This window comes from Felis catus, chromosome C1, assembly GCF_018350175.1.
Source record: "Felis catus isolate Fca126 chromosome C1, F.catus_Fca126_mat1.0, whole genome shotgun sequence".
Taxonomy (NCBI): domain Eukaryota; kingdom Metazoa; phylum Chordata; class Mammalia; order Carnivora; family Felidae; genus Felis; species Felis catus.
Window position 1 is genome coordinate 65,168,020 of NC_058375.1, and position 25,054 is coordinate 65,193,073.

General features: G+C 39.0%; 1 protein-coding gene and 1 pseudogene across 2 annotated transcripts in view; both read left to right on the plus strand.

The window, feature by feature from the left end:
• MIGA1 (mitoguardin 1) overlaps positions 1 to 25,054 on the plus strand; it is a 105,849-nt gene that overhangs the window by 76,081 nt on the left and 4,714 nt on the right. For both annotated transcript variants that reach the window (XM_011284922.4, XM_019837270.3), the window contains exons 9-15: positions 13,487 to 13,605; positions 13,862 to 13,934; positions 14,621 to 14,707; positions 16,996 to 17,094; positions 19,149 to 19,283; positions 20,949 to 21,002; positions 22,822 to 22,938. In XM_011284922.4, coding sequence (XP_011283224.1) covers positions 13,487 to 13,605; positions 13,862 to 13,934; positions 14,621 to 14,707; positions 16,996 to 17,094; positions 19,149 to 19,283; positions 20,949 to 21,002; positions 22,822 to 22,938 — 684 coding nt within the window. The remainder of the gene's footprint in view (positions 1 to 13,486; positions 13,606 to 13,861; positions 13,935 to 14,620; positions 14,708 to 16,995; positions 17,095 to 19,148; positions 19,284 to 20,948; positions 21,003 to 22,821; positions 22,939 to 25,054) is intronic.
• On the plus strand, positions 551 to 8,691 carry LOC109502992 (annotated as a pseudogene).

Here is a 25,054-nt window from a genome sequence, read left to right on the forward strand (position 1 = left end):
CTGTAATGCAGTGTTCTCTGTTGACCAGAACCTGGTGCTTCAGGAGTGTCTCCTATGTGTATTGCTAGTGCTCTGCTGTTGCGGGTAAGCCTCTGTTGCCTTCAGTCCAGTTGTCTGATGTGGCTGTCTTTGCCTGTTATGGGCAGGGTTTGGTCCCTAAGTTGTTAGTGGGCCAGTCTGGGGCCTTGGGCTTGAGTTGGGTCAGACCAGGCGTTTGCCAGAGATACAGTAGCACTGAACTGCAGGGCACTTTCCCTGTGTTGTCCTCTGAGAAGCTTTCACTATTGGGTAGGTCCTGTAGCCAGACCTGATGTCTGTCCCCATCCCATGCTGGAGCCACATTCAGACTGTTACATGTGCTTTTTCCCCCCCTTCTCCTGGAGCTAGAGTCACTTTGGAGTGGTGCTGGCCCCTGTCAGAGCTGCTTGCAGACTGCCAGGCTCATGGCATCACTTTGGATGGACTCCATTCAAGTGCATATTGGAGGGGATAGGACCCAGGAGAACACAGGGTCAGAGTGGTGTGTTAGCAAGGTTTGTGCAGGTCTGCTATGAGAAGAGACTTGGAGGAAGACCTTGTTGGAGAGGATGTGTCTGCAGGAGAATGCCAGGGCAGGGTACAGTGTTAGCAAGTTGTTGTGGAATACTGGTGCTTCACTGGTTACTGCAGATGTCCATGTGTCTAGGCTGGGTGGTGGGAAAGGGGAATTGTGCCTGCCAGCTCCTTTGTTTCTTGAGAATTCTCCCAAAGACCACTGCCCCTCCAGCACATGCTCTGAGATTAGTAAACAAATCTCCCTCCCGGATACTCCAGGCATTTTTCAAAGTGCTGCTTCTATGCAGTATCTCAGTGGGCTGTTTATTGTGCTGTCTCTTTAAGGGTGAGGACTCAGTTTGCTGTTTCCTTCTGGCTCATATAGACCCAAGTTGCAGGAGTTAAGCTCTGCCAACAGTAAGAACTTGTGAAATGTGGACCAAAGCCACTGGTTGTTTTACTCTGAAGGTTTAGGTGGCTTGGGTGTTGGGTGTGAGGATCTTTTTCTCTCCCTTGTCCATGTTGGTGGTATCCCTACATCTCATGAACAGTCCTGTGAGTCCATTTAGCTCCTGACTGCTTCTCTACCCCTCCTACCCATTTTGATGTGGCCTTGTCTCTACATTTAGCTGCAGAGAGTTTGTTTTGCCAGTCTTCAGTCATTTTTGGGGTTATTTACACTGATGTGGGTATTATCTAGTTGTATCCCTGGGATGAAGTAAACATAGGATCTTCTTACCCTGCCATGTTCCTCTTAATTTTTCTTTCTGATTGATTGCTGTGAGTGTACAGAAATGCAACTAATTTTTATATCTTGCCTTTGTATCCTGCAACTTTATCAAATTTGTTTATTAGTTCTGGGGCGCCTGGGTGGCTCAGTCCGTTGAGCGTCCAACTTTGGCTCAGGTCATGATCTCACAGCTCGTGAGTTCGAGCCCCGCGTCGGGCTCTGTGCTGACAGCTCGGAGCCTGGAGCCTGCTTCGGATTCTGTGCCTCCCTCTCTCTCTGCCCCAACCCACTCGCGTTCTGTCTTGGTCTCTCTCAAAAATAAATAAACATTAAAAAAATTTTTTTCAATTAAAAAATTGTTTATTAGTTCTAACAGTTTTTGGTAATCTTTTAAGATTTTCTATTTTATTTAAGTTTTTTTTTAAACGTTTATTTAAAAAAAATTTTTTTTTTTAACATTTCATTTTTGAAAGGCAGAGAGACAGAGCACAAATGGGAGAGGGGCAGAGAGAGAGGGAGACACAGAAACAGAAGCAGGCTCCAGGCTCCGAGCTGTCAGCACAGAGCCTGACGCGGGGCTCGAACTCACGGACCACGAGATCATGACCTGAGCCAAAGTTGGCCACCCAACCAACTGAGCCACCCAGGCGCCCCTTAAACATTTATTTGTGTGAGAGAGAGAGAGATTGAGAGCAAGCAGGGGAGGGGCAGAGAGAGGGGGGGACTCCATGCTGACAGCAGAGAGCCCAACGCAGGGCTCAAACTCACAAACCATGAGATCATGACCTGAGCTGAAGTTGGACGCTTAACTGACTGGGGCACCCAGGTGCCCCTAAGATTTTCTATATATAGGATTATATCATGTGCATACAGAGACAGTTTTACTTTTTTCTTTCCAATTTGGATGCCTTTTCTTTCTTTTTCTTGCCTGATTGCTCTGGCTCAAACTTCAGTGCTATGTTAAATAGGAGTGGTGAGACTGGGCACCCTTGTCTTGGTCTTAGAGGAAAAGCTTTCAGTCTTTTACTGTTGTGTTTTTTTTAAGACATTTTCTTTTTTCTTTTTAAGGTTATTTATTTTGAGAGAGAGAGAGAGAGAGAGAGACAGAGCAGAGCACATGAGGAGGGGAGGGGCACAGAAAGAGGAAGAGAGTGAGAAAGAGAGAATCCCAAGCAGGCTTCAGACTGCCAGCACAGAGCCCAACATGGGGCTCAAACCCACAAACTGTGAGATCATGACCTGAGCCGATGTCAAGAACTGGCTGCTTAACTGACTGAGCCACCCAGGTGCCCCCAGTCTTTTACTATTGAGTATGATATTTACTATGGCTTGTCATATATGACTTTTATTGTGTTGAGATATGTTTTTCCTGTACCAAATTTGTTGAGATTTTTTATCATAAAAGGATGTTCTTTTTTGTCAACTACTTTTTATCTTTCTGTTCTGTAGATGCTTATGTCCTAGATGATTTATAAGAATTGTTAGTCACTTTGCATTTTTCTGTTGTGAGGAATGATGTACCTAATTGCTCCAAAGTTTCTTCATAATATGCAACTTTAAAAAATATTATTTTGCCAAGTGTTCATTATACTTACTTAGTTGTTTAATTTACAAAGGTTTGATAAAAAGAATCCTTATGGAGGGGCTTCTGGGTGACTCAGTCACTTAAGTGTCCAACTTTGGCTCAGGTCATGATCTCACGGTTCATGGGTTCGAGCCTTGTGTCAGGCTCTGTGCTGACAGCTCAGAGCCTAGAGCGTGCTTCAGATTCTGTGTCTCCTCTCTCTGCCCCTCCCTGCTCATGCCCTGTCACTCACTCTCTCTCTCTCTCTCTCTCTCTCTCTCTCTCTCTCTCTGAAAAATAAATAAATATTAAAAAAAAAAACCTTATGGAAAACAAAATACATGAATACCACAAGAAGGGCTCAACATTTGAGAAACATCCTAGGAATGTTTCTAGGGCATACATGTATGATCTTGGAATGTAAATGTTCCAAGATAAGTTCTTTTCTAAGAAATGCTTGTTAAATTATTTTTAATTGCATGTACTATATGCCAGATACTTAAATTAGGGAAAACCATTTTAATGAAGAAAGTTATTAAGAAAATCTGAACTCCTTGGGAAATAGACAGTTTGTAAAGAATTGAAAGATTTATTCAGAATTACCAGGAAGATTTCTTGCCTATTTAGATTAAAGAAATCCTGGCATAGACTTTTCTCTAAGCTAGGTCAGTCATTTGTGAAAGTGATTAACAAGATTTTCCTATATAAGCTTTGCCAAACATTGGTTTGGAACTACAGCCTGTTTTCTCTGAAAAGTCCTTTTTTAATAATAGATTTACTGAGAATAACTCACCCATACTATAAAATTTTTTAAAGTGTACAGTTCAGTGGATTTTAGTATATTCAGAGTTGTGCTACCAGTAACACTTTCTACTTCCAGAACATTTTTATCACCCCAAAAAGAAACCTCCACCTATTAGTAATCACTTCCTGTTCTCTCCTAACCCCCCACCCTTGGCAAGTACTAATCTACCTCTGTTCTGTGGATTTGCCTATTCTGGACATTTCATATAAATAAAATCATGCAATATGTGACCTTTTGTTTTTGATGTTCTTTCACTTGGCATAATGGTTTCAAGTTCTGAAAAGTTTTTTTAATGTTAGTATACCACTGCATTGAGTGCTCCTAGCTCTCCCATCTGTTAAAGAGATTGTCATTAATAGGTAGAAACTAATACTGCAAAGAGTAATTTTTAGCTGTGGATTCAGTTTTTCTTAGAATTAACACTCTGCAGCATGTGTTTGTATTTAATTTATAAATTATAGGGTGCTCTTTAAGGGGAAAATTTTATTTCTTATAATCCAGATACTTCTACTCATATGCTAAATGGAAGCTTGGAAAGTTTTTTTTTTTTTTTTTAATTTTTTTTTCAACGTTTATTTATTTTTCGGACAGAGAGAGACAGAGCATGAACAGGGGAGGGGCAGAGAGAGAAGGAGACACAGAATCGGAAGCAGGCTCCAGGCTCTGAGCCATCAGCCCAGAGCCCGACACGGGGCTCGAACTCACGGACCGCGAGATCGTGACCTGGCTGAAGTCGGACGCTTAACCGACTGCGCCACCCAGGCGCCCCTTGGAAAGTTTTTTAATACCCACCTCTCTGACTTGATAGCACTTATTGATAGCAGTCCAAAATAATGCACTAATTATACAAAATGATAAGGATAAATATTTAGAATAATCATAATCTGAAAAGGGAAAGCTGTATCTGCCATTTAAAATTTCTATTTTTTTTAAATAAAGTTTACTTATTTTGAGAGAGAGCTAGAGAGAGGAAAGAGCGGGGAAGGGGCAAAGAGCGGGAGAGAGAGAGAGAGAAAATCCCAAGCACGGAGCCCAACACGGGGCTCGAACCCACAAACCGTGAGATAATGACCTGAGCTGAAACCAAGAGCCAGACTCGTAACTGACTGAGACACCTAAGCGCCCCTAAAATTTCTGTTTCTTGAATTATTTTCCTTTCTCTGGGGTCAATTTTGTCTGTCGTGGGCTTTCATTCTTGTGCTGATGATTTTCTTCTCAAATTTGAAAGCTTAATTGGTGACTGAATTGATGTTCTTAGATAGATTGTGTAGGTTTACAGTGCTTTATAATGTTTGTCTCTCCTATGAACAGGAAGACTAACGACACTTCTTTGAGGTGTGTTGATTGGCAAGCTTTTCTTTACCCAGACAGATCAGATCATTTTTAAAGGGAAATGTTATCTGGTTGAAAATTTGTTTTTCTATAAGCTGTCCTCCTATTCAGTGATGAAGGGGAGAGCAGGAATTACAATGATATGTGGGATTACTATACTTGTTAGTACACAGACTTTCATTTAACCTGCCATTTTTAATCCCTTTTTAAATCCTGTCTCATACCTGCCTTGCTTCAAGCCTGGTGCTCTTTTGAGCCTCTGCTTAGCAAATATCTCTCCCTTGATTATGTCTTCTCTTAAATGTATTCTGGACTATGGGTTCCTCGTCATTTTTCATCTGTCCACACACTTCCATTTGCTTTTCAGTTTTTGGAAATCTGTGTCTTTCTTTTTTGTTAGTATTGTTCCCACCATTATGTATATTAGTTATATGTTGCTGTGTAATAAATTACCTAAAACTTATTGTCTTAAAACAACAATAAGATTCAGGTGTGGAGTTGGGGCTGGGGCCAAAGCTGTGAAGACCCCCAGGCCTCAGGGGCAAGTCCTGGATAGCGGGACTCCACCCCAATTTGAGGTTTAATTCTGGGTATCCTTGATTTTTGGGGATTAAGTTGGGCAGAGGGCATATGTCTTTGCCTTAGTCTAGTAATTAGAGCCTTCTAAATCCTGGGGGCTCCATTCTTGGGCTCTAATGGAGGCTCAAGTATTTGGGAAATTATTTTTTCTTTCTTTCTTTCTTTCTTTCTTTCTTTCTTTCTTTCTTTCTTTCTTTCTTTCTTTCTTTCTTTCTAATTTTTTATATTAAAATTTTTTAATGTTTATTTATTTTTGAGAGAAAGAGAGAGAGAATGCAAGCAGGGGAGGGACAGAGAGAGAGGGAGACACAGAATCTGAAGCAGGTTCCAGGCTCTGAGCTGTCAGCACAGAGCCAGATACAGGGCTCGAACTTATGAACCAGGAGATAATGATCTGAGCTGAAGTCAGACGTTTGACTGAGCCACCCAGGTGCCCCCTTTTTTATATTAAAAATTTTTTTAATATTAAAAAATTTTTAATATTTAGAGAGAGAGAGAGAGAGAAACAGAGTGTAAACAGGGGAAGGGCAGAGAGAGGGGGAGACATAGCATCTGAAGCAGGCTCCAGGCTCCAAGCTGTCAGTACAGAGCCAGACATAGGATTCAAAGTCATGAACTGTGAGATCACAAACTGAGCTGAAGTTGGACGCTTAACCAACTGAGCCACCCAGGCACTCTGGGAGTTATTTTCTTTCTTTTTTGTTTTTTAATTTTTTTTTTAATGTTTATTTTTGAGAGAGACAGAGACAGAGACAGACTGTGAGCAGGGGAGGGACCCAGAGAGAGGGAGACACAGAATCTATAGCAGGCTCCATGCTCTGAGCTGTCAGCACAGAGCCCAATGCAGGGCTCAAACTCACAAACCGCGTGAGATCATGACCTGAGTCGAAGTCGGATGCTTAACCCACTGAGCCACCCAGGCGCCCTCTGGGAATTATTTTCTTAAAATTCAAGTTTTATGGGATGGTTTGTTAGAAGTCTTAGGCCTTAGGGTTAGTCCTGTGAGAATTGAGTCCTAAGGGCCAGTCCAAGGAACCCTTTGTTTTGGTATTTAATTCTGACCCTGCATATATTAGATAAGGAGTATCTTCTGGGCTTACCAGCCTACCAAAAGCAGCTGACCATCTCTCAAAATAAGAGAGTCCTGCTTGGAAAAATCAGCAAGGAGAAGAATACTACAAGAACATTGGTCTGGGCTTCAAGATGGCCAGGGAGGCCACTGAAGGCATCTACATTAACAAGAAATGCCCTTTATTGGTCAAAGGGGGAGATCCTATTTGGTATAGTGACCAAGATGAAGATGCAGGGGACTGTTGTCACCTGCCAAGACTACCTTCACTATGTCCAAAAGTACAACTGCATTGAGAAGTGCCCTAAGAATATGTCTGTGCCCCTGTCCTTCTGCTTTGGAGACATTGAGATCAGTGACACAGTCACAGTGGGCAAGTGTTGGCCCTTGAACAAGACCATGTGCTGTGATGTGCTTGAAGTCAGCAAAGCCACAGACACCAGGAAGCAGTTCCAGAAGTTGTGAGACTAGACACCTGTCCACTCCCCCAAATGAAGTATTTTCCCATTCAAAAACAACCATAAACATTTACCATCTCATCAATTTGGAGGGCCAAAAATTTGGAAGTGGCTTATCTAGGTGGTCTGGCTTGAGGTCTTTTGTGAAGTTGTGATCAGGTATATTGGCTGGGGCTATAGTCATCTGAAGGTTTGACTGGAGCTAGAGAATCTGCTTCCAAGATAGCTCACTTTCTGCATGTTGGTGCTACCTGTTGTTAGAAGTCCTAAGTTGCTTACTTAAGGCTTCTCTACAGAACTGCTTAAGTGTCATCACATTTGGGACCTGACTTCCTCCAGAAGAAGTGACCCAAGAGAGAATGAGATGAAAGCAGTGATTGTTATGATCTAGCCTCAGAATTCACATTCACCATTTCTATAGTATGCTGTTAATTACACAGGTTGGCCCTATTCAGTGTGAAATGAGGTATGAGTACCAGAAAGAGAGAGTCATTGAGGGCTATTTTGGAGGGTGGTTATTGTGGGTGTATTTCCCTTTTAATTTCTTTTGTGAGATAAGGAGAAACAGCCTGCTTTCTTTAACTCTAAGTCCTATTTGTAATTTTAGGTCGTTGGTTTGAAAGGAAAATGTAAGCATATTAAAAAAAATAGTCCATATTAAAATGGAACAGCCTATTTCATGACCCAGCTTATATAGTTTTAGGACTTTGGACATTTCTTTCATGGGTGTTCAGAGCCTTAAAAAATATTAAGGCTTTTAAAAATATTACTTCACATTCAGCAAAGTCATTGCTTGCTAAGGAAGACCCATCCAACACATGGAGAACAAAAGAGAAGTAATTTAGGATGTTGGAAATCTGCAGCTAATGAAGCATTGGTTGCTTCATTTGTGGGTTTTGTCTGTTTTGTCTGTTTTTATTGTTGCTGCTGTTATTGACTTATTTGATTTCTTATATGGTAATTTTTATAGTACTTGTGAACTATGGGAGATAACTAATGAGGCAGGATGGTACTTTGGTATAAATGAACATAATATTACTTTTCTTTTAAAAAATATTAAAATGAGTTTTTGAAACGTGCCCTTTGGGGGAAGAATAATTTAGAAATAAAGGACATTTCAAATTTTGGCTAGCAAAAAAAAAAAAAAAACCCAAAAAAAACAAAAAACCCAAAACTCTTTTTCATGATAAATTGTACATTTCCACATGATAAATTGTACATTTCCATATGCTGGAATTAAACTGTGTTACTGACCTCTGCTTCAGAAATAACATTTCAGCTATAGTAAAATGTTAATCTTTTTCTGAAACTTAAAAAAAAAAAATTGGGGGAATTTTGTCAAAAAATTTTCCCTATAAGATATATTGTAAAATGAGGATTTAGCCATCGTTTTAATAGTTTGCTTTTTGCTCTATGAAATTTAATATTGATACTGTAAATTAATGTCTCTGAGTTGTCATCATGTCTTAAGAAGGATCGATGATACCGTTAGTATCAAATCTTCACTATGATCTATTTTCACAACTGCAAGCTTATCTCAAGAGACTTCTTTAAACAATCACTTTAGCCAAAGCAACAAATAAGCAAGGTAGACCAATAAATCAAGACTCGACTCTGGAATCTGTCATTGTTGGATTTATTCATTTCTTATTAGTATAAATTATTTTATGTAAAAAGTTTAATTGGAATCCTATTTTCCTCCTTAGGATGTTTCTCTGTTGGTAGGTGAACATAGATCCTTATTTTGATAGTGGTACAAAACTTTATTTAATATCTAAAGAATTTCTAAGTTATTTTATTTATTTTTTTTTTTTAATTTTTTTTTTCAACATTTATTTATTTTTGGGACAGAGAGAGACAGAGCATGAACGGGGGAGGGGCAGAGAGAGAGGGAGACACAGAATGGAAACAGGCTCCAGGCTCTGAGCCATCAGCCCAGAGCCCGACACGGGGCTCAAACTCCCAGACTGCGAGATCGTGACCTGGCTGAAGTCGGACGCTTAACCGACTGCGCCACCAGGCGCCCCTCTAAGTTATTTTAAAACCTATTAGGTTTTTTTTTTTTAACCTGAAGAACACGTTGCCTTTAGCATAATATGTTTTCCTTAAAATATTACTTAAAGTAGAGAATATATGATATCAGATATTATTACTTCTGTTTATGTTTTTGTTTTGTTTTTTGCCTCTGGTCTAATAGACATATTTATACTATATTAAATATTGCTGATGCTTATACTTCTTTCCCCTTGGCTTTTTGGATAAGGCTGATAAGAGTATAGTTTGATATTTAAGAGTATAAGCAAGCATTGGAATTAATGCCTGGGTTTAAAGATTTTTTTTTTTTTAATGTTTTATTTTATTTTTGGGACAGAGAGAGACAGAGCATGAACGGGGGAGGGGCAGAGAGAGAGGGAGACACAGAATCGGAAACAGGCTCCAGGCTCCGAGCCATCAGCCCAGAGCCTGACGCGGGGCTCGAACTCACGGAGCGCGGGATCGTGACCTGGCTGAAGTCGGACGCTTAACCGACTGCGCCACCCAGGCGCCCCAATGCCTGGGTTTAAATTCTACCATTTGGTTGTGGGACTTGGGCAAGTTCCTGCTAACGTAAGTCTATCTCTGTTTCTTTATCTGTAAGATGTGGATAATAATAGTAACTAGCTTATGAGTTGTAAAGATTAAATGAGATTATCAACGCATTTAGCAGAGCCCCAGGTGCATATGAAGTGCCAAAACTACAGTGTTGAGAAATACATCTAGAAAAATAGACTGAAAACCTCTGAAAGTCTCCTCCACAAAAGCAATGAAAACACTGGCAAGAATTGTCAAAATCAAAATTTTAATAACTGAAAATTAATGAAAGACTTACAGAAATTCAAGGGGCATTTATTCAAGAAAAATGACTCCATAAGAACACTGAACTTAAGGATTTTTAATTTGATCTATTCACATCCCCCTCTCCTCCATAGTCTTGAAAACTAGCAATCTCACAACTGTGGAAATTGCAGAAACCAGGGGCCTGGCAACCACTAAAAGAAACTTAATGGCTTTGGAGCTTCACAAAATTCTTACTGTTTGACCTGTGTGGCAGCTCTCTGCAAAGTTCCATTCTCAGGACTTTCTTTGATCTGACTTAGAGCTTGCTCTGTAGGAAAGTCCTATCCTATGGCCTTTGTCGAAAACATTCAGTGGCAATTGTTTAACATTAATATACCTGAGGTGGTGTGATACCAGTCAGGGCTAATAAGAGGCTGATCAAAAACTCAAAAGGAAAAGTTGGGCAATGAAATTTTAACAGGGGGCTTTGAAAAGTTCCAGCATATTCCTGGGAATCTAAAAGGCCACAGGCATGCACAGGACTATGCATATGTCCAGGAAAGACCTAGCAGTCCCTGACCCCTCACCTCTGGCTGACCTTCATGGTCAGCAGGGAGTAAAATTTCAGGCAGAAAAAAGAGAAAAAAATGATTAATTGGAATTTATCAAAAGTAAAAACTCTTGTGCTTTAAAGGATACCAACAAGAAAGTGAAAAGAACAGCAGATTGGGAGAAATATTTATAAATCGTGTATCTTATAAAGACACATATCCAGAATATATAATGAATGGTTACAACTCAACCATAAACGGACAAAGGATTGAATAGACATTTCTCTAAAGAATATATACAGAAGCCAGTGAGGAGATGAAAGATGCTTGACACTATTGGTCATTAGAGAAACTAATAACTACTTCACACCGACTAGAGTGGCTGTAAAAAATGGACAATAATAATTATTGGGGAGGGTGTGCAAAAGTCTAAATCATTGTGCATCGCTAGTTGGAGTGGAACATGATGTGGTCTCTTTGCAAAACGGTTTGGCAGTTCAAAAAAGTTAAATACAGAGTTACCATCTGACCCCTCCTCTCAGGTATATACTTAAGAGAATTGAAAACATTAAAAACTTTTACAAATATGTTCAAATCAGCCTTATTCATGATAGCCAAAAGTGGAAACAACTTAAATGTCTATCATTTGAGGAATGGATTAAAAACAAAAGCAGTATACATATGCAATTCTGCCACAAAAAAGAATGACATACTGATACTGGCTACATCTTAGATGGACCATGAAAACATTATGCTAAGTGAAAGAAATCAAACTCAAAAGGCCACATATTCTTTGACTTCACTTACATGAATTTTCCAAAGTAGGAAACTCCAGAGACGGCAAGTAGATTAGTTTCTAGGGGCTAGAGAGAAAGGGAAATGGGGAATGACTGATAATGGATACAAAGGTTCCTGTTGGGGTGGTAAAAATATTCTGGAACTAGAAAGTGGTGCTAATCGCATAACCCAGTGAATATACTAAAAAAACTACTGAATTGTACACTAAAAAGGATGAGTTTTTATAGTACGTGAACTATATCTCCATAAAGCTGTTATTAAAAAACAAAACGGAAAAAAAAAAAAGAGAAGGAGAGGGGCAGGGGCACCTGAGTGGCTCAGTCCATTGATTGTCTGACTCTTGGTTTTGGCTCAGGTCATGATCTCACTTGTCTATGAGTTTGAGCCCCACATCAGGCTCTGCATTAACAGTTCGTAATCTGCTTGGGATTCAGTCTCTCCCTCTCTCTGCCCCTCCCTGGCTCTCTCTCACTCTCTCTCTCTCTCAGGGTAAATAAATAAACATTAAAAAACTACAAAACAACAGGGGCTCCTGGGTGGCTCAGTCAGTAGGCGTCCAACTTTGGCCTAGGTCATGAGTTCGAGCCCCAAATCGGGCTTCGTGCTGACAGCTCAGAGCCTGGAGCCTGCTACAGATTCTGTGTGTCCCCCTCTCTCTGCCCTTCCCCTGCTTACACTCTGTCTCTGTCTTTCAGAAATAAATAAACGTTGAAAAAGAAAATTTTTTTAACTCAAAACAACAAAATGGGCACTTGGCTGGCTCAGTTGATAAAGCATGTGACTCTTAGGGGGTGCCTGGATGGCTCAGTTGGTTGAGCGTCTGACTTTGGTTCAGGTCATGATCTCACAGTTCGTGAGTTCAAGCTTCAAGTTGGGCTCTGTACTGACAGCTCAGAGCCTAGAGCCTGCTTTGGATTCTGTGTCTCCCTCTCTCTGTTCCTCCCCTGCTCACACTCTCTCTTTCCCAAAAATAAACATTTAAAAATTTTTTAAAAAAGCATGTGACTCTTGATCTCGGAGTTGTTAGTTTGAGCCCCACAATGGGGGGTGCCTGGGTGGCTCAGTTGGTTAAGCATCTGACTTCGGCTCAGGTCATGATCTCGCGGTCCGTCGTGGGTTCAAGTCCCGTGTCGGGCTCTGTGCTGACAGCTCAGAGCCTGCAACCTGTTTCGGATTCTGTGTCTCCCTCTTTCTCTGACCCTCCCCTGTTCATGCTCTCTCTCTCTCTGTCTCAAAAATAAATAAATGTTAAAAAAATTTTTTTTGAGCCCCACAATGGGTATAGAGATTACTTAAAAATTTAAAAAAAAAACATTTTTTTTTTAAAGCAGACTTCACCACCAAAACCCCTATAGCATGCCATTAAAATGGATCACTTAGTATTGAAAAATGAAAATCACTCCAAAGGCTTCTTGCTTAGCTGACTATATTCTATAGTGTTTGCAGTTGTTATTTTTTAATGAATTGTTAGAAACCTGGAATTTCATTTGTAGAGCTGTTAGGCGAGCCAGAGTTGCATGACTAATTTTCAGTTGTACAAAGGTTAGTCAGAGCTAGATATAAGAAAACATTCCTTAGAATTAGCCAAATTGAGATTTCAGTATTTTTGTAGAAAGTTTTACTTCAGTCACAATTGTGAGTTATAATACTTTAGAGCATTCTTTGGATGATAAAATCCTCCCCTCTTTTTTAATGCTTTATCTTCAGCTATTTGTATTGGTGAACTGTAAGATACTGCTTTTCTTTGTATCCTGTGGATTTAAGTTCTTCAATTCAAAGCTTGTTATAAAATTGTACTCGTTTTTACAACTGAATTTTGAAATTCAGTTGTAAAATCTGTAAAATTCAGTTATAAATAAACATTTTTAAATTTTGTTAATGTTTATTTATTTTTGAGAGAGAGAGAGAGAGAGAGAGAGAGAGACAGAGTGTGAGTGGGGGAGGGGCAGAGAGAGAGGGAGACACAGAATCTGAAGCAGGCTCCAGGCTCTGAGCTGTCAGCACAGAGCTTGACGCAGGGCTCGAACCCACCAACTGTGAGATCATGACCTGAGCCAAAGTCGGATGCTTAACCAACTGAGCCACCCAGGCGTCCCCAGTTGTAAAACTTAGCTGTAAAATCTTATTGAATGATTTTTATGGTTTAATCAAGTTGAGTACATTTTGATAGCAAGATCCTATTTCCTATCTTTTATAAAGTTTTTTTTCCTTGTCTCAGGGTAATCGGTTGTAACCTGCTGTTTTCTTAGCTTGCAGAACACCGAGAAGCACGGCACACCTACAGTCTGGAGTCTCTTTGCCACTGCCCTTTTTATGAAGAAGCCATGCATTTAGTTGAAGAAGGGAAAATTTACTCGAGAGTGCTTAGGTACCATTTCAATTTTGCTTTTGTTTATGAAAAACATTAAGTTGCCGTTGCTATGTTTGTGTAATATTTATGAAAGATGTTTATAAGAATGGGAGGAAATGTTTTTTAGGCTCAAAAAACATTTTTGCATGGCTTGTCAGTATTGAAAAGACATATGTTTTATATTAAAGTCTGGAGGTTAAGCCTTGAGTCCAAATTTGTAGTGGGCTTGATCTTGAATGCAGCTTAACAGTTGTCTTTCCTGTTTATTACATAGAACTGAAATGTTGGAGTGCCTAGGAGACAGTGATTTTCTTGCCAAACTTCACTGTATTCGACAGGCTTTTCAGGTATTTTTTTTTTTTTTTAACATTAAGTGACTTCACCTAGCCAGTCATCCTCACCCTCATGCTATAGAGTCCAGCTGTATATAAACAGAACAGCTCTTTGCTCTTTGTTATCCTTATTTTTAATGGCAAATATAAAATCTCCTAAATTTGTTTTTCCTGGCTGCTATTTCCTTTCATTTGTCTTCATTTATCTTTGTCCTCTGCCATGGTTCCCCAGGTCCCCCACACTTTGTCAAACAGGGTATTTTGATACTGGAGATGTGTACAAATGGCTACGTAAAATAGAAATCCTTTCTTATTATCAATTAGTGTGTTTTCTAGATTGTTTTTTTATTTGAATCAGTTGTAAAATCATTGATTTCCTAAAATGAAATAAAATCATTTAAGAAAAAAAAGTATCTTTATTTTTCTATGTTTTGGGGACTATATAACATTTATTTTGGATTTTCTAATATCGAACAGAATTTAAATTCATATTTCCTTTTAATCTTTTTGATTATAGGCTTCAAGAGCTCTTTTTATTTTAGTAAATTACAACGTTCTCTGTGGTCTACCTGCAGAGATAGTGCCGCATCCAATGCATTGACTGTATCAGGGTTGTTTATGCATAGATGTGCTATAGAATCAAATGTCCATTCAGATTAATTATTGGTTCTTTTTTTCTTTGGGGTTGAATGTTTTTTCAGGTAATACTTTCGGAAACAGCCAACAGGATATTCCTTGCTGAGAGTGGAAGGAAAATTTTGTCAGCATTAATTGTGAAAGCACGAAAGGTAAACTTGTTTTGTTGGCAAGTTTTTTTATTGTTCTTGTTTCATTTGAACTGAAGATTACAGTACATTGAATTTTTAATCGAAGAAAAAGTTTTTGCAGATTGTTGCAAAGGTTCACATACTAAAAATAAAGTAATAAAAATAAATTACCAAAGAGCATGATTTCTTCTTGGGTTGATTTAGTTTCTGTGTATGAAGTCTACACTATTTTAATCAAGTTGTCGCTCATAAATTATTCCCAGTTTGCTGAAAGTCTATGAATGTCATGTTGAGAGTCATCATTAGATATACTACAACTACCACTATTATTATTTCTAATACTTTGTCTCTTCCCTCAAATCCTGGTCGGTAAAGTTCTAGGAAATAGAATAGGTCTCAGAAATCTGGGAATACAAATGGAGTTGCCTCTTATTCCTACTCATGGGACTAAATGAGGCAGAGCAATCGCAAGAACTTCATGAAGACTGTAAGGAACCACTTCCCTTTATGCAAGCTGTGTCCACATGTTGAGAAAAAATCAAATAAAACAGGCCTTTCTTGAGCCACTTGGAACACTTGGTTTTCTGACCCAATTCTTTTTTTTTTTTTAATACTTTATTGTCAAGTTAGCTAACATGCAACATATACAGTGTGCTCTTGGCATCGGGAGTACATTCCCATGTTTCATCACTTACATACAACACCCAGTGCTCATCCCAACAAGTATCCTCCTCAATGCCCATCACCCATTTTCCCTGCCCCTCCTGCCTCCCCACCTCCCCACCCCCTTCCACTCTCAGTTTGTTCTCTGTATTTAAAAGTCTCTTATGGTAACTTTTTCTTTCTTTTCCTTCCCCCATGGTCTTCTGTTGAGTTTCTCAGCTTCCACATATGAGTGAAAACATATGATCTCTGTTTTTCTCTGACTGACATATTTCACTTAGCATAATACCCTCCAGTTCCATCCACATTGTTGCAAATGGCAAGATTTCATTCTTTTCTATTGCCAAGTAGTATTCCATTGTATCTATATACCACGTCTTCTTTATCCATTCATCAGTTGATGGACATTTGGGTTCTTTCCATAATATGGCTATTGTTGATAGTGCTGCTATAAACATTGGGGCACATGTACCCCTATGAATCAGCACTCCTGTATCTTTTGGATAAATTAGTAGTAGTGCTATTGCTGGGTCATAGGTTAGTTCTATTTTTAATTTTTTGAGGAACCTCCACACTGTTTTCCAGAGTGGCTGCACCAGTTTGCATTCCCACCAATAATGCAAGAGTAACCCACTTCTTTTGAACCTCAATTACTTCATTTGTATAATAGAATTATATTTATGGTACACCATTCAGAGGGTTCTTATGATGATTAATTAAAAGATAAGTGGAGGGGCACCTGGGTGGCTCAGTCAGTTGAGTGTCCACTTTCAGCTCAGGTCATGATCTCACAATTCATGAGTTTGAGCTCCACATTGGGCTCTGTGCTGACAGCTCTGAGCCTGGGGCCTGCTTCGGATTCTGTGTCTCCCTCTTTCTCTACCCCTCCTCCACTCACACTCGCGTACGCTCTCTCTCCCTCCCCAAAATAAATAAACATTAAAAAAAATTTTTTTTAAAGTTAAGTGGAGGGGCGCCTGGGTGGCTCAGTCGCTTAAGCATCCTACTCTTGGTTTCGGCTCAGGTTATGATCTCACTGTTCATGAGTTCGAGCCCCGCGTTGGGCTCTGTGCTGACAGCTCAGAGCCTGGAGCCTGCTTCGGATTCTGTGTCTCCGTCTCTCTCTGCCCCTCCCCTGCTCATGCTCTCTCTCTGTCTCTCAAAAATAAAAAAAAATTAAATAAATAAAAAGATAAGTGCAAAATAAATATAAGGTGATATTAACTACTTGCAATTCCCAATGTAAATCTTATGTTGCTTCCTTGGCGTTCCCATGACAGATTAAACCCAGTGATTTCAACTAGACTTTCCCCAAGAGGAGTAGAACCGCATCAAAAGCATCACATAGTATCTACTGTAACCAAGTTTTCGTTTCAAGAACTGACCTAAGTTGGCATACATATTTGATGAGTAAGCAGTTTGCTTATGACATGTTACTAATGTTCTTAGTCTTGGCTCCTGCCAAATGTTGGAACAAAAATATATTAAACCAAGTGAATATGTCATACCTTGAAAATATATTTTAATTCAGTTACTTAATATAATAAAGATCTAACAAACATACTTGAAGAGTAACTCATTTACTTTGTAGGCTTGAGCCTTGTTATAAAATTAAGTTTAGGATTAAAATGTGTTTTCTTCTGCAGAATCCAAAGAAGTTTGAAGATGTTTTTGATGAGATGATCTATTTTTTAGAGCAGACTGATCACTGGGATAGTACTGAAATGGAACTTGCTGCTAGAGGAGTAAGTTTCAATTTTTTTATAATATTCATTCCCCTTAGTTATATATATATAATATTTACATTATCTGAGGCCCCTGTTTCCTTGTCCTTGTTAAATGACAGTAAAACCAATTATGTGATAGTGGTTATGACAGTCATAAACAATAGCAACCACAGTCTTTATACTTTGGGGCAATAGTTGAAAATGATTGTTTTTTTAAGCTCATCATTCATTCGTTCCTTCCTTCTTCCTTCCTTCTTTCCTTCCTTTTTCTTTCCTTCCTTCCTTCCTTCCTTCCTTCCTTCCTTCCTTCCTTCCTTTTTTCCTTCCTTCCTTCCTTCATCAATGAGAAGGCCCTAGCAGAATGGTTATGGTGGCCTGTGCAAGGATGATTTTCAATGGGACAACAGACTGCTTAGAGAGGCCAGGGGATTGGCTACTCAGGATCAAACAAATAATTAAATATATTGAGAATAATGGGAGCCAGGTTTCTCACTGTCACAAAAGGAAAGTATAAAAAGCTCGGATTGGAGTTGGAGCTGTCCGTGTGGATTTTAGTTTACCAGATAGACAGCCAGCCAGCCAGCCAGACGGATGGGGAAATAAATACAAAGGTTTGCATATATATAAGCATACATATAGTTTCTAGTTCTGTTTACTGAGAGGATTTGGGAGCAGCAACACCTCAAAAGAAATTACTCCTAGCACATGGAGCTTGGCTTCTAAGTACTCTTCACTGAAAGGAAGGAGAACTCCTTAGAAAAATGTCTGATATCAGCACTGGGATAGATAGGTCAAGTACATGATGAGCCTGGAACATTTTGTTGCAACAGAAGTTTAAAGAATGAGTTCGCAAGGGGCTGAAAGGCTTTCTAGGCAGAGAAACCCGTCGGTACACGGACAGAGAGACATAATCTTTCTTTTTGTGGTGTTCCCTCACTCGGTGAAGGAATTGGTATCCATGCAGTTGTGCGGGCCAGAACCTGGGACTCCTCCCTCACACCTCCCTGGTCCTTGTGTGCTCTGTCATATTTATGATTAAGTTTGGTCAGTTTTAACCCCTAAATATTTTTGCTTTCTTCAACTTCTCTCTAATCCTGCCAGCGCCATTGTAGCCTGAGCAACTACTCTTTTCCCTGGACCTCTTAAGAGTCTTTGCATTCCTGGATCCGCTTACTACCCCTCCCGCCCCCCCTCACCTTTTCTCCTCTCCTCTCCATGTTGCTGCCAGTCTTTTAAAAATGCATATCTGAGCGTCCATCTCCTCTCCACCACTGCCTCTCCAAAAAACTAAATAAAATTCGGATCATTCACATGAACCTAGCACTTCCTTCTTGTCTCCAGCCACTTGCCCCTGTGCTCTTTGCTATAGAGATTGCAGCACACTTTCGGTGATTTTTTTTTGACTCCACACCACTGTGTTCCTTTTTACTTTAAATGCTTTGACGGTATTTCCTGTACCTGGGATGCCTTGCTCCCTAAAGAAAGCCCTCTCTGACATCTAGTCTAGATTAGCATCTCCATCATAAGCGCTCATAGTACCTTGTACTTTTTCCTTTACTGGGTTTATCACAGTTTATAATTGTGTATTTGTGGAATTATTAGTCACTGTCTGTTTTCTCCACTAAATTCTAAACATGTAATTCGGTTGCTGTAGAAGTCTGAGCACCTGGTACAGGTGTGTGGTACAACACAACATGCATGAGCAAATGAAGGAGCAAGAGGCTCACGATGTGCTGGGGAAGATGGGCAGACATCCCAGTAACTAAAAAACAAAGTGAGCTGAGCATTGTGAATGCCATAATAAAAGCATGAACAAAGGACTCCTAGAATACAGTGAAGGAGAGGTTAATTTCACCTGATGGGATCTAGGAAGGAACAGCTGTTTTATGTGAATTATAATTTCTGGTGGTGAGTTGTTTTCATATTTGTGTCTCCTCTTCCTCTTTTTTGTCAGAGATATAATCTGATTCAACTAAAACCACCCTGCTGTTACAAAGCATGAAGCCCTGGCTCAGACTTTTTTTCAGTTCTATGTAACAATAATTCGTGTTTTAACTCATAATTTAATGCAGGTGAAAAATCTAAATTTTTATGATGTTGTTCTGGATTTTATATTAATGGATTCCTTTGAAGATTTAGAAAACCCACCCACATCCATACAGAATGTAGTAAATAATCGCTGGCTAAACTCCTCCTTCAAAGAAACTGTAAGTGGTGGTTTTCCTTTTTCTCAACCATTTCAATTTGATGAAAAATGGTCAGAACCGGGAAGATTAATAGGATTTATTTATATATCTACCTATAGAATGACTAGTGTGGAAACTGAGCTCATTCTTTGATATTGGGATCAGACGTGTATGATACACTGTATCTTCAGATGAAATTGCTCTTTGGCTCTTCTGTCAGTCCCTCTCTCGACCTGGAGGACCCAGTATTTCTTCAGATCTCGAAATAAACTCAGGCTTCAGACTCGTTCAGGCCTAACCAAAAATTGTAACTGAACTGTCTCTATGACCAAACTGAGATATAGCGGTTGTAAACAGACAGTATGTATTTCTTAGAGGAAAATCTGGAGATTCATGTTCTCAAATAATATCAAAAATTAGGGGAGAAAGGGGCGCCTGGCTGGCTCAGCCAGTAGAGCATGTGACTCTTGATATTGGGGTTGTGAGTTCAATCCCCACATTGGGTGTAGAAATAACTTAAAAATGAAAAATTTGTAAAAATTTTTTAAAAATTAGGGGAGGAAAAGAAATAGGCATATGCAAAAATAAAACAAGTTTAAACTGTATTCTGTACTTTAAATGTTTTCAGTTTCTCTTGTTTTTTTGTATTCAAATCTCTATCTGACATTGTTTCTTTGTTGTGTTTTAAGTGTGTACCTGGAAGCAGGTGGAATAGATATTCAATGCAATGATGCAATTTGAATGCCTTTTAAGAAATGTCCCAGGGGCCTGTTTTACAATTATTTTGGAAATTCCTGCCACTATATTTTAAAGCATTTTTAATAAATCCACTTTTCCCTTAAAATGTGCTTTAACTATAAAAGGTACATGTTCTCCCATTTCTGTAACTGATTTGGTAAGGTGACCTTGATCAAAGTTGGGCCATGCCAGATTTCTTTAAGATCCACTTGGGTGTTTTAGTCCCTATCATTAAGGTTGTTTTCTTATTTCTTTATTAGAATAAAACTTTTAGCTCCACCCACAGCTATTTCCAGCAGTACTATTCTTTTTTTTTTTTAATTTTTTTAAAATGTTTATTTCTTTTTGAGAGAGAGAGAGAGACAGAATGCTAGTGGGTTGGGGCAGAGAGAGAGGAAGGCACTGAATCTGAAGCAGGCTCCAGGCTCCGAGCTGTCAGCACAGAGCCTGATGCAGGGCTCGAACTTACAAGCTATGAGACCATGACCTGAGCCGAAGTCGGACGCTCAACCGACTGAGCCACCCAGGCGCCCCTCCAGCAGTACTATTCTTGAAGAAAAAAAAATTACTTTGTCTTCATTATTACACATAAAACAATTGTTGTATATGTGTATCTGTGTACACATATTTTCATTTTCACTCTTTTCCCATCGGAACAGAATTGATTGAAGAACTCTGAGAGTCGAACTATGGTTACCAAGTTTCTGGTACCAGGGTTTAACCTTTTTCCTTCAGTGTCTTTGCATTTGATTTTAAAGTTTATAAAAACAAAATATCTTTTCATTGTTATTTAGAAACAGTAGAAGGAACCTGGACTAGTTATCAGTGGTTAATGCCTTGAACATTTTAGACTTATAACCTATTAATTACTAATAAAAATCACTCCTAATGCAAAGTTTATATAGTTATAAATTTAAGTCCTGCTTTTTCTCGTCTGCATTTATCTAGGCTGTGGCTTCAAGTTGTTGGTCAGTGCTGAAACAGAAAAGGCAACAGATGAAGGTAAATTTCATTGTGCCTTAGACCTCTTTGTTGAGTGATTTGAGGCTCCTGTCAGTCCTCAAGTGGGGCAGCAGCTCATAAGGACGGCCCCTCAAGCTGGGTGAATGGCTTGCTGGTACTGGGTTGGCCTCTCCTGTTTTGAAGTCCTTCTCCCTCTTGAGGCAGCCATGGGATTTCCACTGTGTGGGAAAGAGTTTAGGGTTAGAAATGGCTCAGATAGAATTTTTTAAGTAGTTCTGGGGACCACGTATTTGAATAATTTTTGTTTAAAATGATTCCAGAGACCCTGGGTTTTGAACAAGCTTTCCAAATGATGATTATAAACTCAGATGTTTGAGAAACACTGGTTTGGGGCTAGGGAGCTGACTTGTAGACTTGGGCTTAATTCTCTCACCAGATATTATGACCTCGGGCAGTTCCTGACTATCTGCTGAGCTCCAGTTCTCCCTTTTGCAGGATGGAGTTGGTGCCTAGCCCGTAGGGTTGCCGTAAAGGTGAAATGAGATAATATCAACCAGCTTCATTTAAACATAAAATAAAGAGCAAATACAAAAATGAATTTAATAAATGCTGGTTTCCATAATAATCATGACAACAATAACATATCTAACTTTATTTCTTCTTAGCATAAATCTTGTGCCTTAGTCTAGTCTCCTGCCCATATCCGCAAATACCTATATATCTCACCTCCTGTGGAACTGTTTTCTGTTACTGGAATGCCATGCTCTATCCTCTGTGTTTAATACATCTTGCCTATTGTTGAGTTCAGCTCACATTATTACTTGTATTTCACCCCATGCTAATGTCCTACCTGTCTGAACTCCTAGTATAGTCTATGGGATTTAGAATTTTAATATATGCAGAACCTCTCAGACTGAATGATAACTTGAGTTCATCCCTCATAACTTTTTGGCCTTCACTGGTTAGCTCTGTGTGATTTAGGACAGGTTACTTAACTCCTCCAAAGTATCACTTTCTACATGATTAAAATGATGTTAACACAACCTCCTTTTTCAGAAACTTTCTATTAGATTAAACAGAACTTAGCACATTATCTGGAATATAATGGGTACTCGTTAAATGGTAATTGCTGTTACAATATCTACATTCTTTAAATTGATGTTCAGAAGACATTTTGGAGCCTATAAAATAGAAAATAACCTCTCCAGGAAACAGAATCTTGAAGCACAGTTATCCCCAGTTGATGCTATGTGACAAATTCCCCAGGATTTCAGAAGGTTGTTAATAAACTTGGAGAGGTTCCTAAATTACAACTGTGTATGTTAACTATCGCACAAGAAGAGGTCATTACACAATTAAATGCCTCGGTAATATCTGGTTCCTCAACCAAAAGTTAGGATTCTAATAAGCATATTTATGTGCTTACTCATTTAAAAATCATTTTGGTCTTTTTCAGATAATCTAATTAAGTGGTTGAGTAGAACTGTTTAATAACTGAAACCCTGGTCATCTCATTCATCCTAAAAATTTCACTGCTGAGGAACACCGTGGCATTCTTGTTATTGCTTGGTTATAACACTCATATGATTGCTTTTTTATGAAGTATTTTTATGAGGTGAAAATGCCTTCAAGAAATAATGTTCCTCAGCACATTTGAAACCATTGGCTAGAATATGTAAATTACATAAAACATTTTGTGACTCTAAAAGTTACTTGTAAGCTTATTCACTTCCTTAGTAGACTTGGTCTGCCCTCAAAAAGAGCTGGTCATGTAATGGGTAGGAATTTAAGTTTCTCTACTAGAGATAGCTAATTCAAGAAGGTGAAAATAATTTGATTCTCATTTACTTCCCAACAGATCCCAGATGGATTTTTTGCCCATTTTTATGCCATTTGCGAGCAAATCAGCCCTGTCCTAGCCTGGGGCTTTTTGGGTCCTAGAAATTCTCTCTATGATTTATGTTGCTTCTTTAAGGTATGTTCAGCCATTGAATCATTTTTTTCTAAATCAAAAAGCAGGTAAGTTTTGTTCTGTTTTGCTTTTGCTTTTGCTTTTGTAGAAAAAAAGAATGTTAAAAAAAGGTAAAGTTATAAAAGTCACCTAAATTCAGTGTTTAAATGCCAGTGGAACATTATTATATAGATTTGGTGCTTTATCCTGGAGTAGATTCCGTAAGTCCATTCACCTTATCAATTCAATTCCGTCTATAATGGAGACGTGTGTGTATGGTGTTACCATGTTACAGTCAAGTTGCTGCAGACAGTTGTTCTTCATCTCTAGACCCTTTTGAAATTGATAAAGCAAATATCGGTCTTTATTGCACATGTAGGCAATTTAGAGGTAAGTTCTGTTCCAGGTTAACATGAATGATAGAACCCTAGTTGTGAGAAATAACACGAAAGTTTAAGGTTGTATCCCAATGCCAGCAGTTTGCCAGAACACAAGTTACAGTGTACTGCAGAATTCTATGCCTGGCACAATGCCAAGAAAAGTCTTTTTTTTTTTTTTTTTACGTTTATTTATTTATTTTGAGAGAGGATAAGAGAGAGAGAGAGAGAGAATGCAAGCAGGAGAGAGGCAGAGAGAGAATCCCAAGCAGGCTCTGCACTGTCAGCACAGAGCCCAGCATGGGGCTCGATCCCATGAACCATGAGGTCATGACCTGAGCTGAAATCAAGAGTCACACACTCAACTGACTGAGCCACTCAGGCACCCCAAGTCTCAACCATTTAATAGTCTTGAATCTAAGCTGAGTTTCAAGGAGCAAATAAAAGTAAACATAATCAAGTGAATTTGAAAGTTTTTGATGTTTGTAAGTTTGGGTGTTTCACTAGACTGATGATTTAAAGTTAAATTATTGGGACACCTGAGTGGCTCAGTCGGTTAAGCATCTGACTTTGGCTCAGGTCATGATTTCACGGTTCATGAGTTTGAGCCCTGTGTCGGGCTCTGTGTTGACAGCCCAGAGCCTGGAGCCTGCTTCGGATTCTGAGTCTCCCTCTCTCTCTCTGCCCCTCCCTAGCTTACACTCTGTCTCTCTGTCTCTCTCAAATATAAATACTAATAAAATGGTAAAAACAAAACAAAACAAAACTGGGGCACCTGGGTGGCTCAGTCGGTTAAGCGTCCTACTTCAGCTCAGGTCATAATCTCGCGGTCCGTGAGTTCAAGCCCCGCATCGGGCTCTGTGCTGACCGCTCTGAGCCTGGAGCCTGTTTCGGATTCTGGGTCTCCCTCTCTCTCTGCCCCTCCCTAGCTTACACTCTGTCTCTCTCTCTCTCTCTCTCTCTCTCTCTCAAAAATAAATAATAAAACGGTAAAAAAAAAAATAAAAAAAAAACTGTTACAGAAAAATAAAAAAAAATTTAAATTATTATGTCTTTGTGCTGTTAATGTAGCATTTATGTAAATGTTTAGGAAATACTTATTTTACTGTCATTCAAAACTGATCAATTTTTGACTAGTTTTCTTGAACTCCCAAATGTATGTGTTTCTTGGAAAAATTTGGACTGGGAATTAAGTTTGTCATTAATGAACAGTCTGACTGTGGGCAAATCATGCTCTGTCCTCCTTTTCTTCATCTCTAAGATTGCTAGAGATGATTGCTAACGATTTGTCCAGGTATAAAGTCAAGCAAATTTATGAAACATGCCTTCTTAGTACTTCTTAACATTTGGTTTTTGTAGGATAGAAAGTATTTCTATTTTTTAGTTCTTTGGAATTACTTTTTTCTCCCATCATGGCAAAACAGGCTGAGACTTAATACTTAGTAGTATACAACTTACCTAAATTGAGTTTCGGGAAAAAAAAGGATGAGATTTTACTATTTTCAACAGCATGGATGGACCTAGAGGGTATCATGCTAAGTGAAATATGTCAGCCAGAGAAAGACAGATGCCATATGGTTTCACTTATGTGTGGAAACCAAAAACAAAGCAAATGAACAAACAAAAAACCAAATAGAATCATAAATACAGAGTGGTACCTGGCTGGCTCAGTTGGTAGAGCATACGACTCTTGATCTTGGGATTGTGAGTTCCAGCCCTTCGTTGGGTGTAGATTACTTAAAAAAGAAAATATTAAGTAAATA